This window comes from Platalea leucorodia (genome assembly GCF_965183815.1).
Source record: "Platalea leucorodia genome assembly, chromosome: 7".
Classification (NCBI taxonomy): domain Eukaryota; kingdom Metazoa; phylum Chordata; class Aves; order Pelecaniformes; family Threskiornithidae; genus Platalea; species Platalea leucorodia.
Genome location: NC_138829.1, coordinates 73,393,933 through 73,410,152, shown reverse-complemented (window position 1 = coordinate 73,410,152; position 16,220 = coordinate 73,393,933). Strand labels below are relative to the sequence as shown.

Here is a 16,220-nt window from a genome sequence, read left to right as displayed (position 1 = left end):
CTGTGACTTCTCCAGGAGAAAAACATGTCGTGCAGGTGAATAAGGAAAAAAAAGCCTTCAGAAGCCCCCCACCCCGGGCCTCGCTGGGCTCCCCGCTCCGAGGTGTGCGGGGGAGCCCGCCCGCTCCCTGCGGCTTGGACGCGTTCGCCTCTGCCGCAGGCTCAGCCCGTGCCTGGGACCAGCCGGTGGTCGCGGAGATTAAAGACAAGACTAAATTAAACTTGCTGTGGCAAGGTGTGAGTTTAGATCCTTGAATACGAAAGGAGGAGAGCTGGGAGCAAATATTAATGGTTGGGCTCTGCCCTTCCCCGCCTGTGGGGGTTTCTCCAAGGCGCCTCTCGGGTATCTGCAGCAATAGGGCTGATCCCGCACGGCTCTGCCACGCAGAGAGCATCCGCCGCTCCGCTGCGTTCCCGGGAAGCTGGTGAGGAGAGGACCGGGAGCAGCTGACACAGGAGCGCTCTTTGACCCTTTTCACCTCTCGTTTTGGTAAGGAAGGCGTGCAGCAGCTCTTTTTCTTAACCCGGATACCCTTGCCGGCCTCCTCCTTTTCCTCAGCTTCCTCCCGGGGTGTTTTTTGGCAGGAAGGCCGCTCCAGGACACGTTACCGTGTGTGCCCATGGAAAACCTTCCCTTCGGTCCTGTTTAGCATGGCTGGACCCGGAGCTGGGACAAACACCACGGCCTTTACCTGTGCCCCCCAGTCTCTTCCCCACAAGCTGACGCCACCTTTCCAGCGCGTTCCTCCTGACTCAGGCGATGGCCGTAGCTGTTCTCCTGGCGGCTGGCAGTGGTGGGCTTGAGGCTGAATCCGGAGGGGCTCGTCCCGCCTTGCTCCGGAGGAGGCGGTGAGGAGCTTTCGCCTTCCCCAGGCAGCAGCCGGCAGCGAGACGCGGTGTCTTTCACTGCTCCTGGACTGAGCAGACGCATTTTGCTTCCTTAACGCTGGTGGCAGCTTTGCTCGAGTCGGACGTTGGCTTTTCCGTGGATTTATGGAGAGGAGAACAGATGTGTAGTATCCATCCTGTAAACGCTGGGTTGTTCCATAAGGTAATCCTCCCCTCTGAGCAGCAGGGCAGAGGCAGCAGGTTGGTGAGAGGCACGGCATCTGGCTGCGGTGCTCTCCGCGTCTCCCCTGCTCCACGAGGGCAGGACCATAGATCCTCCTGCTAAGAGAGGTTGGTTTCTACAAGGACCAAACGTGCTGCACAGGGACGGGCAGGACAGAGAACCGCTGATGCGATGGCCCTCCGACACCTGCGGGACACGGGCTGTGCTCGATGGGGGCTGAGCAGGGGACCTCGAAGATGCTCCCGCTGCAGGAGTGTGAGGGCTGACGAGCAAAAGCTGGGGCTGCCCCACGCTTGGGCTGAGCCCGGAGATGGTCACAGCGTGGGGAAGGGAGCAGGAAAGGCTTTGGGACAGAGGAGACGTAGGATCGAGTAGCAGGTGGATCGGGGAGCCTCCATCTTCTAGTGAGTGTTGCCAAGGGAGCTGGAGGCATGTCTGGGATCCAGGGGGAATATTCCTTTAGATCCACAATACCTCGCTCCCCCCACCCTTCCCCGAGCTTGGGTTTGCAAGGCAATGCTGCCGTGCTGTCCCGTACTCGCCGTGTCTGATGGGGGGCGAGTGTCGACGGAGAGGCCGTCGCGCCCGTTGCTGAAGGGCATGGCAGGGCGTGGGGTGGATTTGGGCTGTTGCGTTCAACAGTAATGGGAGCTGCTTTTTGGCTCGCCTGCGACACAAGGCAGCCGGAGCTCTGCCAGCTCCAGAAAAGGTCCGCAGGGAAGAGGATAGCTTGAGCCTTTGCCGCGGTCGGAGGACACGCGCCCAGCACCGTGACTGCCAGCTGCCTCGGGGACTCGCACCGGTCGCGCTCGGTGACGGATGTCTGCGGAGAACCGCGTTGCAGCGAGGCGAGAGCCGGGGCGCGGGCACGCCGGGGCGGAGAGCTGGCTGGGGCCGGGTGCCGCGGCCAAGGCGGTGCAGCCCTGGTGCACGGCGGAGCTCAGCCCGGGAAGGGCGGGCACGTCCCTGTGTCACGGCAGGTGAGCTGGGGCAGCTTGGTAAAGCGCGGCTCTGTCTGTAACCGGGCTTTAGAAGCGGTGGGAGATGTCAGGGGCTGGGAGAAGCGGGGCTGGGTGCCAGCGGTGCCCCTGCGGCGCGGAGGTCGGGGCGGGATGCTCGCCGGCACCGGTGCTGCGCCCGGAAAAGCGCGCTGCGGTGCGGGCAGCGGGCTCACGGGGAGGAAGCCGGGAAAAGCGCGCCAAAGCTGAGGCCCGCATCCGCTCCCTCCGAAAGCGGGCGAGGGAAGGGGTTAGAGCGCGGCTGGGGACAAAGGCGGTTATCGCACGTAGCTCCTGCTGCGGAGGCGTGCGTGCCGCTCCCCCGCGCGCCGGCCGGGGCGCAGCCGCAGCTCTCCACCCAGGCCGTGGCTGCGTTTCTCAGGCAGCTTTTAGACGATAAATCAGCGGCGAGTGGTTTTTCTCTCTCAGTTCCTCCTTCCCCGGAGAACAGGGCAGCCCTGGGATCTCCGCGCTCCCTGCTGTAGGCAATGAGCTCATCTGGGCAAACACCTGCATGTCAAGGTTTATTTATTTTTTTATTATTATTTTTTTTTTAAGAAGGGGGAAAAAAAGTGGTTTCCTTCCTTCCCCAGCTGGGTAACTTCCGTCCTGCCTCCCGCACGGGTGCCCCGCGGCAGCCGCCTCCGCCTGCGCGGCCAGAGCTCACGCTCAGCCCCGGACCAAAGGCAAGACCTAACCTCCTCGCTTTCCGCACCCCTTTTGCTTTTGTTTTGTTTTTTAACTTCCCTGAAGGCAGGAGGAGGATTTTTCTCACAATTCAACCTTGGGCGCTGCCGGGCGTGCGGAAGCCGAGCCCTTGCCGAGAGCTGCCAGCAGCCAGCCGCTGTCGGGGAGGGATTTTGGGGACTGCCGGCCTGGCTGGGTGGGCTCCCGCTGCTCTCGGGCCGCCCCAGCTGCCTTTCCAGTGCCTGGCTTTATCGTTTCTCTATCATTCTAGTGCTTAGCACTGTCAGGCGCCAGCCACAGCTCCCTTTTGTAAGGTGCTGTTTATATGTGTCTGTCTGTGTATATATCTTTAATATATTTTTATATATACATTCTATATAAATATCTCTCTATGTATTTGTATATATCAATGAAATAAAAAGCTACTACCCCAGCAAGCCAGTAACTGAAGCTGAGCTAGAGATGCAGGAGCGAGGGGGAGCACAGGGGTCCAGTGAGCTGGGAGATGGGGAGGCACCGGGGCCGCAGAAGGGTATTTAATAGTGTCACGGAACAGCGTTGGGAGGAAGAGGAGGAAAGAAGAGGAAGGTGGCTGGCTTGTACTGGGAGAAACTGGTGAGATCCTGCCACAGAGAGGGCGGCAGCAGAGAAAGGGGGGGGAATCGGAGACGTGAGAAAGGCGATGGGTCGGTGCGGCTTGGGTGAGCCGGAGGAGCTGCCTCGCTTGGCTGGGAGGCGGCTGGAGCCGAGAGGGAGCGAGGGAAGCTGCAAAGGGGGAGATGAGCCCGGGCGGAGGAGAGCTGCCCCAGGCGCTGGGAGGAAAGCTGGGATGGAGGGAAACTGCTGGTAGAGGCGCTGGTGGTGATCAGAAGGGAGACCGAAAGAAACGGAGACCCTAGGAACGCCATGGGGCAGGTGAGCAGCCGGCCTTGCCGCTGACCGGGGTCTTACCAGAAGGCTGCAGAGAGAGAAGCAGCTTGCAGCCCCTGCTTTTGGCTGGCGTCCTACACGGCCGCGCTCAGCCTGCCCCGAGTCTGTCCGTTCAACCCTTGTACCTGACTCTGTTGTTGTTCTGCAGCTCCGGTTGGTAAAAATGGCTGATGGCAAAGAGGACCCTGCCGTGTTCACCTCCGCTTCTCTGCCCTCGGACCCGCGGCTGCTGGCTACGGTGACTAATGCTTACCTGGGCACCCGCGTGTACCGGGACATCCTCCACGTCAACGGCGTGTACAACGGGGCGGTGGGAGACACGCACCGTGCCGACATCCCCAGCCCCGTCAACGTTAGGATGACGGTGCCCGGTGCAGACAGCCTGGCTGAGACCTTCACCTTGAACACCCGGACGGGTAAAGAGCAGAGCACGGGCAGGGATCTCCCTGTCCTGCTGCCTCCTTTCAGATCCCTGCCTTGGGCACCCATCGCTCTTTCCCTCTAACTGCTGGTGACCCTCTTCTAGAAGTCGAGAGTCTCTTTGCCTGTGCTGCCTCTTCCACAAGGTCACGTCTGTCTTCTCCCCATTCTCCGTTCACCTGCGGGGGGGTGCTCTTCTGAAGCCATGTTGGAGCAAGCGGAAAATTCCCCTTTCTTGTGAGAATAAGAGCGATTTTCAGGCTGTATCTCAGTCCCTGCTGGAGCCAGGCTCGGCAAACGGTGTTTAATCATGAAGCCTGGTAAAATATTTTATAGCACAAATCATTTCTCGGTGGCTTGGCCAGAGTCAGTGTTAACAGTGTTGGCCAGACAAAAGCTGTGTTTGGATCTGGACCTGGGAAAGGCAGTTCCTTTGCCAGTAGGAACCAGTAGATAGGGCAGAAGTGGGAGTCCGGGGCAGAACATCAGGAGCTGATGGTTCAAAAGGCTGATGGCTCTCGCTGTGGTTACAGGAACCTTCAGCCATGTGCTTCGCTCAACTGATTTTAAAGCCACCCATCAGATCTACGCTCACCATTCCCTTGTCCACTTGATGGCCTTCAGCATCTCCATCCGACGATCAGCTCACACCACCCAACCCATCGCGGTCCAGCTCCAGACTCCTTTCGTGCCAAAGAGCCAGGACTTGGACCTGACCCCGGGGCCAGACTTCCAGGGAGCACAGTGAGTTTCGATCACGGGGGGACCTTGCCCTGAGTACATCCTTCGCGGGCTGTTGCACGTTGCCCTGCTCACCGTTAGGAAACTGCAAAAGTAAGGCTAGAGCTAGACTGAAATGGTAAGTAGCGTGGAGGCTTGTGCAAACCTGCTTCTTCTTGGCAGGTATATTAAAAAAAAAACCCAAAATTAAGTATAGAAACATTTTTATTCGTTGTAACTCCAGAATTATTACTTATACTGACATGTAAAAGAGCAACGAAGGCCCCAGGGACAAGATGTGATTGCAAAGAAATGAGTTTGGGGAAGACAGGGAGTTTGGAGGAGATGACCTCTAAACATGGCTTGCTGGGACTGGGGACCAGTTGTAAGGAATTTCAGTCTCCCGCGCTTTGGGGGTGGGACGGCAGCTGAGCTGAAGCGTGGGGACGAGGGGGCTTCCATCCTAGGTGGGAACGGGAGCCTGATGCTCAGCGGCTGGGGAGGTCCCCTCTGCCTGGGTGGACGTGCCCAGAGTCCCACCTGCTCCGCTCTCCCTTTCCCCGTCGCTTGCCCTCTCCTGCAGCTACGTCTACGGGAGGACGCTGGTTCCCGAGGTGGAGGGGGGACCCCGTCCCACAGTTCACATGCTCTGGACTCCCGTGCCGGAAGCCTTGACGTTGCGCGGGGAGGAGCCGGAGCGATCCTGGGAGTTCCTGACGGCCGTGGCCGAGAGCGAAGAGGAGGCGAAGAGGAGCTACAGCGAAGGGCTGGCCCTCATTGCTGCTGGCTCCCTGCACTCCTCCCACGTCCACGCGTGGGCCACGCTGTGGCGAGGCTGCTGCATAGACCTGGACGGACCTCTGCCGTTGAGGCAGGCCCTCTACGGGTGTCTCTACTACCTGCTGAGCGCCCTCCCGCCCCCCGGGAACCTGGGCTTCCTCTTCCATGGCATCAGCCCTGGCGGCTTGTCCAACGGCACTCAGGGCGAGTGCTATTGGGGACACGTCTTCTGGGACCAGGTGGGTGGAGGCCACGCTAGCTGGTAACCCGGGGGCTTTGCACAGCCCCTGGGACGGAGGAGACTCAGCAGGAGGCTGCTGGGGGGCCTCCTTACCCCCAGGTGGGGGTACCTTGGCACCAGCCTCTTGGGGGGAAAGCATCCTCCTACTCCTTTCGTGACAGCTACCCAGACCCAGCTTGGTCCCTGGGGTAACTCCTCTGGGTTGTCCTCTAACTCAGAAGCAAATTGCCTAAATCGAAGCTAGATGCCTGGGGCTGCTGCGTAGCCAGTGGGGGCGAGGGGCCAGGAGAGACCCCGCCGCAGGGCAGCCCCCTTCCCCAGGCTGAGGTCTGGGGCTAGGAGAGTTCAGGTTGCTCACCCAAGGGAGCTTCAGTGACTAGCTTAGAGCACGGCCGCCAACTTCTGCTGTTTAAAGTGAAGCGAGTTGAAACCTGCCCTTCTCCTCCCACCTTCAGTGACATCGGCGAGCCCTAGTTTGCCTGAACTACTGAAAAAGCAGACGTGTTTTCTGTGATGGGCACATTCAGCTTTTAAACGTAGGTTTGGTGTGTACCCAGCTGGGCTGGGTGGCTTTGCCCCAGCCAGGGGCTTAGATCTGCTCTCGGAGCAGCCGTGCCAAACGGGTGCACAGCTCTGCAGCTGGATAACGATCGCGTGGCGTGAGCAGGAGACGCTGCTGGATGGTGTCGAGGCTCCTGTGCTAAACCCAGCCTGGGCTTTCAGTGAGCAAGGGCTTCTCAGTCCTGTGGACCATGAGTCCTTTCTTCCTGGTGACGCGTGTGGTTTTGACCCTCTCCATAGCCTCTGGCTTTGGAGGACTCCTGCCTCCCTTCTCCTGCGTGATGGGAGGTCCTGCTGCGATCATCCTAGTGAGATACCAGAGAATAGCAGGCATGGGCAGGAATGGTCCCTTGTGGATTTATCCCTTTTAATGAGCCCAAGGGACAGCACCTTTAAGTAGTAGCAAAATCATGGTCAGAGCGTTTGGGATGGGGGCAGACTCGAAGGGTGAAACTGGTGTGAGCATTTGGGTGCCCCACCAGCCAATCCCACCATCTTGCCTTGCTTGGATGTTTCCAGGACACCTGGATGTTCCCAAACATTCTGCTGTTTTATCCTGAAGCTGCCCGAGCCATCCTGGAGTACCGGATTCGCACGCTGGAAGGAGCCTTGCGCAACGCGCAGGAGCAAGGCTACAAGGTGGGGACAGAGATGTTGGGCGGAGGGCAATGCAGCCCAGCCACCGTCACCCAGGAGGGCAGCGCGGTGTTGCCCTTCCTCTCTGGCTCTGGTTTTAGCCAGGGGCTGTGAGCAGGGCATTGCCTGCAGGTGGTGGACTGGGGAGAGCATCTCGAGATGTTGTGCTCAGCAGCCTCGGGGATGTCTTCTCCTGGCAGGGTGCTAAGTTCCCATGGGAGAGCGCAGCCACTGGCCGGGAAGTTTGCCCTGAGGAGATCTATGGAGCCCAAGAAATCCACGTCACTGGGGACGTTCTGATGGCCTTTGAGCAGTATTATCGTACCACGCAGGTAAAGGGAACGCGTGCCACCTGGATGGCCCGGTGGCAAGGCCTGCAGGGCATCTGGTGACTGTCACTGTCTCTTCCAAGAGAAACTCTGCTGTTGTCTGCTCCCGTCAGAATTGCCGGTAGCACCCCGGGGTGCCTTCTTCAGCCCTGCCTCCTCTGTCCTCGCTCCTTGTGGGCAGCTCAGCGTCCTGTTGGCTCAATCCAGGCCAGTTTTCTGACCTTTTCTCCTGCTCCATCCGTCTCCTTAAAGCTTCTGTCCTCTTGCTGAGTTCGGATCTGGTTGAGGCTTCCTCAAGTCCCTGTTTCTCTCTGGCTTTGGCTCCCTCCAGGACCAGAAGCTGTTCAGGGAGGATGGAGGCTGGAAGCTGGTGGGTGCCGTGGCTCAGTACTGGTGCAGCAGGATGGTGTGGAGCGAGGAGGAGCAATGCTACCACATCAAAGGTACTTCTGCAACTGCCAGACCTGTTTGTAGGGAAGGGGTTTGTGAGCAGAGGCTCGGAGCCCCTCCAGCCAGACGTGGATGGGAGTGCGCAGGCTCTTCGGTCTCCTGCCCTCTGGAATATCTCACAGATAATGTTTGTGTCTGCGTGAACACGGGACGAGATGCTCAGCTCTCTTCCAACGCCACAGTGTCGGTTGTTTTTTCTCTCAGCCCCTCGCCACTCATAGGGCACCTCTGAATGTCTCCCTCCACGGTGGTACAAGCCGATGCCACAAGCATGGGTGCCTTCAGATCTGCTGTTGCGACTGGTGGCACTTAGGAAACAGTGCAAAGGCTTTAGAGAAGAAGGACTTATCTTTTCTAAGAGACCTGGGTTTAAATCCCCCAGGTGTCTGCAGTTTAATCCCTTGAAGGATGTCTGGTGCTGTTGGTGCTGAACAAGTACAGCTGCTGATATGTCTGGCAGGGCAAAGCGGCTCTCGGCAGGCAGCAATCCTGCTGAAGCACGTTATGTTAACGAGTGCAAGCTACCACTGATGGGCTGCTTCTGAAAGGGGACGCTGGGGGAGAAAACGAGAAGAGAAGGAGAGGTGTTTGTGGGAGGAGGGTCTGGAGGAGAAGGCTGGATTAGAGCCAAGGAGTCCCGATGACTGGGGTGATCGGAGCTAGAAGAGCCCCTGGGGTTGCTGCAGGCTGGCTCTTGGTGCAAGGATCTTTGGAGACAGCCCCAGTGCCCCCAAAGGAGTCACATATTTAAATGTCTGTTTTCACATTTCTCTTGGGAAGTGGCTGTCTCTCCTCCTGGGGACAATCTGCACGAAAGCAGCAGCAAAGGGAGGAGCTGAGCTTGTAGCTAGGGTAAGGTTTAATGACTTGATTGGCTTGATTGAATGACTTGAAGGTCACCTTGCCTGTGAAGCGAGGGGGGTGCCCTCAGGCTGAGGTATCTGCTGCCCATCAGCCGAAGCTGTAAGCCAGGTTGTCTCTCTTTTGCAACAAGCACCGCTTAGTTCTCCTCCATTGAGTGTTGCACCGAGATCGCTGTGGGACCCTGCCGGGAGCAGAGAGGCGACACCTCGCCGCGCAGGCGGGCATCGCTGCCATGGGAGGGGTCCCCTTCCCCGAGGAGGGGCACAAAGCCATGCCAAACCTCGGGTCTGCTGCGGTGCGAAGTGTCCCCTTCCTCTTCCTCCAGGTGTCATGCCTCCAGACGAGTATCATTACCGGGTTGATAACTCTGTTTACACCAACGCCGTGGCCCAGCGCAGGTAACGCGCATGCCTTCTTGAAGCCTGGCCCATCTCTTCTTTTCTGCCTAGCAATCTGGCAGGGGCAGGAGGCAGCAGGGCTCCCGCGTGGGACACACCTTGCCTCTCTTCGCATCCCTCTGTCCGAGCTGGTCTCCTTTGCCTGCCCTTGCAGGCAGCAGAAGGAAGCAGGTGGTCCCGTGGGGGTTCATCCGACCTGCTTCAGGTGTCCACATGAGATTGAGAGGCATTTCACTTCACAGGAGGGTTTCTGTCCCTGCGTTTTACGAGATGTCTATACAATTGCCAGCTGCAGACATCTAAAGCTAGTGGAACGGACTCCCAAGTCCAGCGATAAAAGCTGTTTTCTCAAGCTTAAGCTTTGACCCGTGTTCTTTCGGAGAAGCTGTTTCTTTGCAGTTATGGTTCAATTAGTACTTTCTGTTCCCTTTCTTCTCTTCCCCTCTCCGAGGGGGTCACAGGCACCCATGCCTGACATAAAGCATTGTTCCTCACTTCTTCTCAGCTTAAATTTTGCAGCTGATGTTGCTCGGGACTTCTTGATCCCTGTGCCAGAGGAGTGGGTGGACTGTGCCAAGAAAGTCAAAGTGCCCTTTGATGCAGAGAAGAAATATCATCCCGAGTACGATGGTTACAGCCCAGGTGAGCGAAGGGGCGGCAGCAGACCTTTGAGTTGGCCACTGCTCTTGCTTTGTAAGCCTGCGAGACGCGGGGCTCTGGCTGGTTCAAACGCGGGAACGGCGGCTGAATGGCTGGCCGAAATAAAAATCTCTAGCGTTGCTCTCCAAGTGCAGCATTTGGGTTGCCAGTGTGGAGAGCCCGGCTTGTAGATGTTTTTTCTGCCTCTTGGCGGATCGTTTCTCACTAGTGGGCTCATAAAATTAGGGAATTTGGGAACACAGAGATTAGGAGGAGACTTTTAGTACTGGGCTGGGGGTGACATGGTTGGTACGAACCCACTGCTGACAGTTAGGGCTATCTTTCCAAGGTCAAGTGCTGTGCATTGCCCCTTCGGCAGCCCCTGGCCCTCTGGCAGTGAAGGGGCCGGTTCCAGTGGAAAGGCATGCCCGGTTTAGTGCCCCTTTTCTCACAGTTATGGGCAGGGTAATCCGGGTGCACGGGGTCGTGGGAGCTGTTCCTTTGCACCTGAAGTTTAGGTGACACCAGCCTGGGTGCCGTCACCTTAAGGCTGTGCCAGCGTCCTGCCTTGACACAGCTTCCAGCAAAGACAGCACCGAGCACAGACCGTAAGCTGCTCTTCTGGTCTGCCTTTAGCCAGGCAGCAATGAGCTGCCCTCCCTGCAGCTCCGCAGCCTTGCCCCTGTTGATGTGGCGTTTGTTGTTCATAAACTTATTATGATTCTGTCATAAACTTATTATGATTCTGTCATAAACTTATTATGATTCCGTGTGAGTCAGGTTTGTTCCTCGTACGAGTAAATAGACAATCAGTCTGCCAGGTACTCCCAGCTGGCATCCGTGGTCTGACCGGCTCCTGTCCCCAGGGGAGCCTGTGAAGCAAGCTGACGTTGTCTTGCTTGGATTCCCGCTGATGCACCCCATGAGCGCTGAAGTCCGGAGAAACGACCTGGAGATGTACGAACCCGTCACCGAGCTGGATGGGCCAGCCATGACCTGGGTAAGGAGAGGGGCGAAGCCCGCGGCGGGATTCACCCACGAGGTGGCCGTTTCCAGCCGAGTTAGTCGCTGCCGGCCCCGTCAGCGGGCACGATCTGTCAGACCTGCTTTCAGCTCTAAGGGGCTGTGGACAGTGCAGAGGTAGAGATGTGCGCTGCAGATGCCTGCTCCGGGTCAGAGGGAGGCCAGCCGCGGTGCCACCAGAAGCTTTTGCGGTATTGCCACCCCTGGGGGAGGCAGCAGCCGGTGAAAGGCCGTTTTTCTCTCCTGCAGAGCATGTTTGCAGTGGGCTGGCTGGAGCTCAAGGAGGCGCAGAGAGCCCAGAGCCAACTGAACAAGTGTTTCAGCAACATCACGGAGCCCTTCAAGGTCAGCCGCGTGGCGTGGGTGGGTGCTTCCCCGTGACAAACGCCTCTCGTTTCTCTTGCTTGCCCCTAAGTGCTCACATCACGCTGAGAGGCACCGCTTGGGCTGGAGCCTGTGCCGACGGCGCGTGTGGTCACTCGGTTATTGTTGCATTGAGCCGGGTGGCTGCACGCTCTGTCTCTTCTCTGCGTGCTTCCAAAGAGCAGTAAGGAGGCACCTGCTTCCTACCAGGCAATACAAAGCCATGGGGCGGTATCGTGCTCGCCCCAGGCTTCCTTCTGCCTGCCGGGGATGGGAAAGGGAATGGAGACGGTGGTGTTGAGAGATGCGTCAGAGCCCACCCACCGCCTCACGCCAGGATGGCAGCAGGGCACGGTCACTGCAACACCCCACGTATGTGACAGTGACGATGATAAGCATATTCAAATCCATGACACTGTATGAAGAGTCCCAGTGCGACTGCTGAGTCATTTCTTTCTCTTGCTGGAGCAGGTCTGGGTGGAGAACTCGGATGGGTCAGGAGCTGTGAACTTCTTGACGGGGATGGGCGGATTCTTGCAAGCTGTCCTCTTTGGCTACACAGGGTTCAGGTGAGACCTATGTCACGTTGCATTTCATTTCTAAGGAACTGCATGTCACTTGAAACCTTCCTGTTTAGCTGGAGCGATGCGTTTTTGCTCATGAAAAAGAAAGGAACTTGCAGCATCCAGAATATCCTCCAAAGCTCCCAGCAGGTAACGAAGAAATAGGAACATTAACGATCCCAGATGAACTGTGGATACTGGGGACAGTTAGTTGCTGGCGGAGAGCAGGGTGGAGTTACCAGAAATGATAAGCTTTGGTCCATTTCTCCTCCAGCTACATCAGTGTTGAAAGCCACTGACTTCAAAAGGAGTCAAAGCTAAGCCAGCACTGAGCTCTCCAACACTAGTTGCCACCCTCAGTGAAGAGGGCCGCCTCTGTGTGATCTCAGGATTGCGGCTAGCCCGGATCATTTTGACATCTGCCTATCCGAAACACATCCAGACCTGCCTGCTCCGTAGGTGGCTGCAGCTTTGGTTTCTTCACTAACTGTGGATGAAGCTTAAACACTACGATCCACCGATTACACTGGCCTTTTGGTTAACTAATGGAAGCGAAAGTCCATACAACCACCTTGCAGGCAAATACGAGACTGCTTCTTATTATACCTTGTACACTGTGGCCTTTCTAAGGGGACCTTTGTAAATGGAGAGCCCGGTCCTCCACCACCACACTGAGCTGCCGTAGGCCTGTTCCCGCTTTAAAGACTGGAAACAGATTTGGAATGGGTAAGAGCCTCTCTCTGGGTCACTTGATGAGTTAGCTTCCCAAATGCGCAACTAAATGTCATTCCCTAAGTCCGTCCTCTGGCTTAGCTATAACATCATCCTATCTCCTTTGGATGCGGTGTGGAAGGACCTTCTGCAGCCCGACTCAAGCACTCTGCCATCTGCACACGTGTGGCTCTGCAAGCCTCTGTGGAGGAAAGTGCTCAGCTGGCATCGCCACAGCATTAAAATATCTTAGAAAAAAACATTAAGCTGTTCATATAACTTCAAAGCTGTGTCTCATACCCAAAGCAGGCGGGTGGTTTCAACCCTGAAGCAACAGTCTCTTGAGTGAGTCTCTTAGTTTGACTGAGGACGGATCAAACTGACAAGCCTTTTGATTTTCAGCGAAACCTTCTAGCACTAACTATGTGTTTTTACTCTGTGTGTGTGGCCAGAAGCTGCTGAGAAACCCACCAGTTTCTTGGTGGAGCTGGGTGTGAGCTACCGTATTCCCAGCTGAAAACCGTAATCTCAGCTTTTGCGCGGCTCGAAGGTCTTCAGATGCTGTGTGTGTCAGGTTGGGCCCCTCTCGGCACAGGCTCAAGCCACAGGCTTTGGGGCTCCAGCCAACCTTCCACAGATGTTGAGATGACATTCATGCAGCCCTCAAGCCTGCGCTCTTGCCTTGCCCGTTGTAAACCACGGACCTTGGCTGGTGCGCTGGCCTGCCGCTGAGGCTCTCCGGTCTCTTGAGCCTCTCTTGAGTCCTCTCCAGTCCATTGAGCCCTCTCAACAGACTGGAGATGATGGTTAAGAGCTCTCACATGTCAAGATTTGAGTAGCAGGTAACAGTGACCATTGTTTTTTCTCATCCAAAGCCAAAACACACAAATGGGCTCCGTCTGACTTGGGGTAAGGGCTTGGAGAAAGGACTCAAGCCGTTTGCTTGATTTTTATCTTTTGGTGAAGGAGCACATATAGTGCTGAGTTTAAAGCCCTTCAAACCGGCAGGAGTGGGAGCTGATGCGGGTTTCTGAACGTCACCTTGCTGACTCACCCGGAGGGAAAGTAAAAACCGAGCTGTGCGGACACATCTTTGTGAGATGGCAAATTACAGAGGAGCGGGGCAGGGCTAGCAGTCAGGCGTGTCTTGCCATTTAATTGAGCAGAGCAGCACTTCCAGGGGCATCTCCACCAGGCGTGAGGTGAGCTCCCGTCTCCTCACCGCTGTCGTGTAGCTTTCAGAGCAACGGCAGATGAGAACGGATACTTGCTGCTAGGTACTTCGGCTGAAGCTGAACTTGCATCCTAAAAAATCCCAGCTACAGCCATCTCCTGAGCTCCTCACGTGGCTGGAGCTCAGTTCCAGCACATGGCCCAGAGCCTGCGCCCGCAGGTTCGTGTGACCAGACTTCAGTGGCAATCCCTGCTTGGGCTCCGTGGCCACCGCTGCTCGTTCCTGTGCCCTCTTCCCTTCCCCATCTCAGAGCAGGGTATTCCCGAAATTTTGCCAGCGTAGCAGCTGATGAAGCCACCCTCTGAACATGAGTGGGGAACTGAGCTGCCTTAAAAAAAGAAATGTTTTTTTCTGAACTGAAAGAGGGCCAGGAATGCCTTAGGGTGCTGGGCTGCGAAATCATGACCCGAGTAGATCTTCACCAGACGCTTCATCAGTGTGTTCGGGATTTGCCGGGAGATCCTCGGGATACACCAAGGACTCCTCCTGCCCGCAGACGCACGGAGTGACGGGGGGGCCTCTGGGATGTGCGAGGCTGTGCTGTCTGGGGAGGCGGCCGGCCCTGCGAAGCTGCCTTGCCCTGTGGCCACCCTTTGCTCCCACCGCTGACCTGCTCCTGCCTTCCCAGGATCACAAGGACCAGCCTCCGCTTCGACCCTGTTCTTCCCGATGACATCAACAAGTTGAAAGTCACCGGTGTCTCCTACTTCGGCAACAAACTGAAGTTCACCATCACCAAAGAAGAGATCAGGATCAAAGTGACCGAGCCTCCCCGGGCGCCCCCGGCATCTCCCCTGGAAGCTGTGCTGGAGGGGTCGGGGCAGCGGTTCCCCCTGCGTGAAGGTACGGTGTCACCGCCTAAAACAAAGGGCTCGGTTGCCTAAAACAGAGACAAGCTGGGGAGAAGCCATTCCCATATCTCACGCAGGTTGGGTTTTGTTGTAGGGCAGAGCGTCTCTTTCGCCGCGGCGGCCGGCTGGATTCAGAGATCATCCACCAAGGCGTTTTAAACCTTGGTTGATCTGGGTTTTACCCACCAAAGCAGCGGAAGAGTTGAAGAGCAGATGCTGGCAGAGGGGGAAGGTAACGGTGGGGTGGAAGGCGGGGGTCCCAGCCTGTGCCATACACCCTTTGCCCCCGGGGGACCCTGCGTGCCGTCTTTCTTTGTGGCCCTGGGGAGGGGTGGGGGGCTCGGAGCTCTCACCATGGCTAGGGTGGCAGCAGCTCCCCGAGCGATGCTGAGCTCCCTTATCTAAGCTGGGGGGCACTGAGACCGTGAACTCCCGCTCACCTGCCTTCAACATCTCTCACTTAGCAGAGGAGACAACATCAAGCCTGAAAGGGACTGTTTTAAATGAGTTTTCTAAACACCCATGACTCGTTTATGCTTTAAACCTCTGCATTTATAAGGGTGCCCCTGGCTGATAAATCTGTATTTAGTCCAGCCTGTACGTGTACTGCCTCCCAGCTGCTCCAGCACGTCCGGGCTCGGTCCTCGCCTTTTCCCAGCCGCCTGCCTTGCTCAGGGGGCTCAAGGGGCTGTGGAGGCTCGGCCCCCACTGTTTCACCACGTCACCCCTGCCCGCCAGCGCCCAAAAAGCGGAGGATCCCTGGGCTGCAGCGCATGGCTGCCTCTGGGGTTTCAATACAGCGAGCGACCGGGCCCCCAGATCCTGCTGAGCCCCTAAGGAGGAGCCCTGCCAAGGCAGCGTGGGGCCGCGGGCAGCGCTGCGGGGCGGGCGGAAGGAAGGCTGGGGCTGAGCGTTATTCTGGCACTAATATTAGTCACAAAATACAGAGCCAAAAGCGTTTTAGCCCCGTTTGGGCAGCGCATGGCTCCTTTTCTTTTGAGTTACTTGGCAAATAACATCCCTATCGTGTTTAACCCCTTATCTACATTATCATCTCTCTTTTCAAGCAGTTTTGGAGCTAAAGCCCTTCTAACTTGCTGTTTGAAGGGCTATAGGAAGCCCAGGCATCGGTTATCGTTAATATTATGCCTGATGACGATAAGTGCAGCGCTTTTCTCGGGTCTGAGCAGAGTCCTCCTCCAGCCAACTAGCTTCAGGGCGAGCAAAGACCTGCTGTGTGTTTGCTGAAGGCATTTTCAGTGTCCGAGAAAGCCCGGCGGGAGAGGATGGGGAGGGCTGTGGCCATGTACGCCTGCAAAGGGGGGGCTTGATACCCCCAGCACCCAGCCGTGCACCTCGCAGCATCGCCCCCTCCTGCATCCCCCTTCCCGGGGGTGGTCTGGGTGCCCCCTTCCCCAGCCCCGCGCCTTTGCTGGAGCAGACGCGGGTCAAAGCGAGGGGCTGGCGGAGGCACTCCCTGCCCCACCGCCGTCTGCCCTCGCTAAACCAATTCCGTGGCTGAATCCCGCGGAGTTTATAAAAAGCTCCGGGGCCGCTCCCTGCCGCAGGCAGCATGTGGGAACGCTTAGGGAAGGAGGCAAAGCGACTCCCCCGCCTTATAATTACGCTGGCTCTCCTTCAGGCCTCCTCAAAAGTTACCCAACCCCTAATTAGCAGCAGCTCTCGGCAGCAGGGCAGGGCAAGCGGCCCCCTCCGTCCCCTCGCCCCCCATAACAGCCCCGTGGGCTGCA

At 57.3% G+C, this 16,220-nt stretch overlaps 1 protein-coding gene across 2 annotated transcripts; it reads left to right on the top strand.

Annotated features, from left to right (window-relative positions):
- Positions 1-1,984: 1,984 nt before the first annotated feature.
- Positions 1,985-14,820, top strand: PGGHG (protein-glucosylgalactosylhydroxylysine glucosidase). Of its 2 annotated transcripts, XM_082318178.1 has the most exons (14): positions 1,985-2,051; positions 3,835-4,102; positions 4,640-4,850; positions 5,410-5,845; positions 6,928-7,047; positions 7,245-7,376; positions 7,705-7,816; positions 9,013-9,085; positions 9,591-9,727; positions 10,591-10,724; positions 10,997-11,092; positions 11,582-11,679; positions 14,247-14,461; positions 14,564-14,820. In XM_082318178.1, exons 2-14 carry the CDS (start codon positions 3,850-3,852, stop codon positions 14,626-14,628), a joined length of 2,082 nt encoding a protein of 693 aa, XP_082174304.1. In that variant the 5' UTR covers positions 1,985-2,051; positions 3,835-3,849; the 3' UTR covers positions 14,629-14,820. The 2 variants fall into 2 exon arrangements, with proteins under 2 accessions (XP_082174304.1, XP_082174305.1); XM_082318179.1 differs by lacking the exons at positions 1,985-2,051; positions 3,835-4,102 and adding an exon at positions 4,174-4,252.
- The last annotated feature ends 1,400 nt before the right edge of the window (positions 14,821-16,220 follow it).

What these genes read in the sequence shown, in the direction of transcription:
- PGGHG (XM_082318178.1), top strand. Translation starts at nt 3,850, where the DNA reads ATGGCTGATGGCAAAGAGGACCCTGCCGTGTTCACCTCCGCTTCTCTG. An exon ending in AACGCCGTGGCCCAGCGCAG is followed by an intron (nt 9,086 to 9,590) that starts GTAACGCGCATG and finishes ACTTCTTCTCAG; the next exon opens with CTTAAATTTTGCAGCTGATG. An exon ending in ACATCACGGAGCCCTTCAAG is followed by an intron (nt 11,093 to 11,581) that starts GTCAGCCGCGTG and finishes TTGCTGGAGCAG; the next exon opens with GTCTGGGTGGAGAACTCGGA.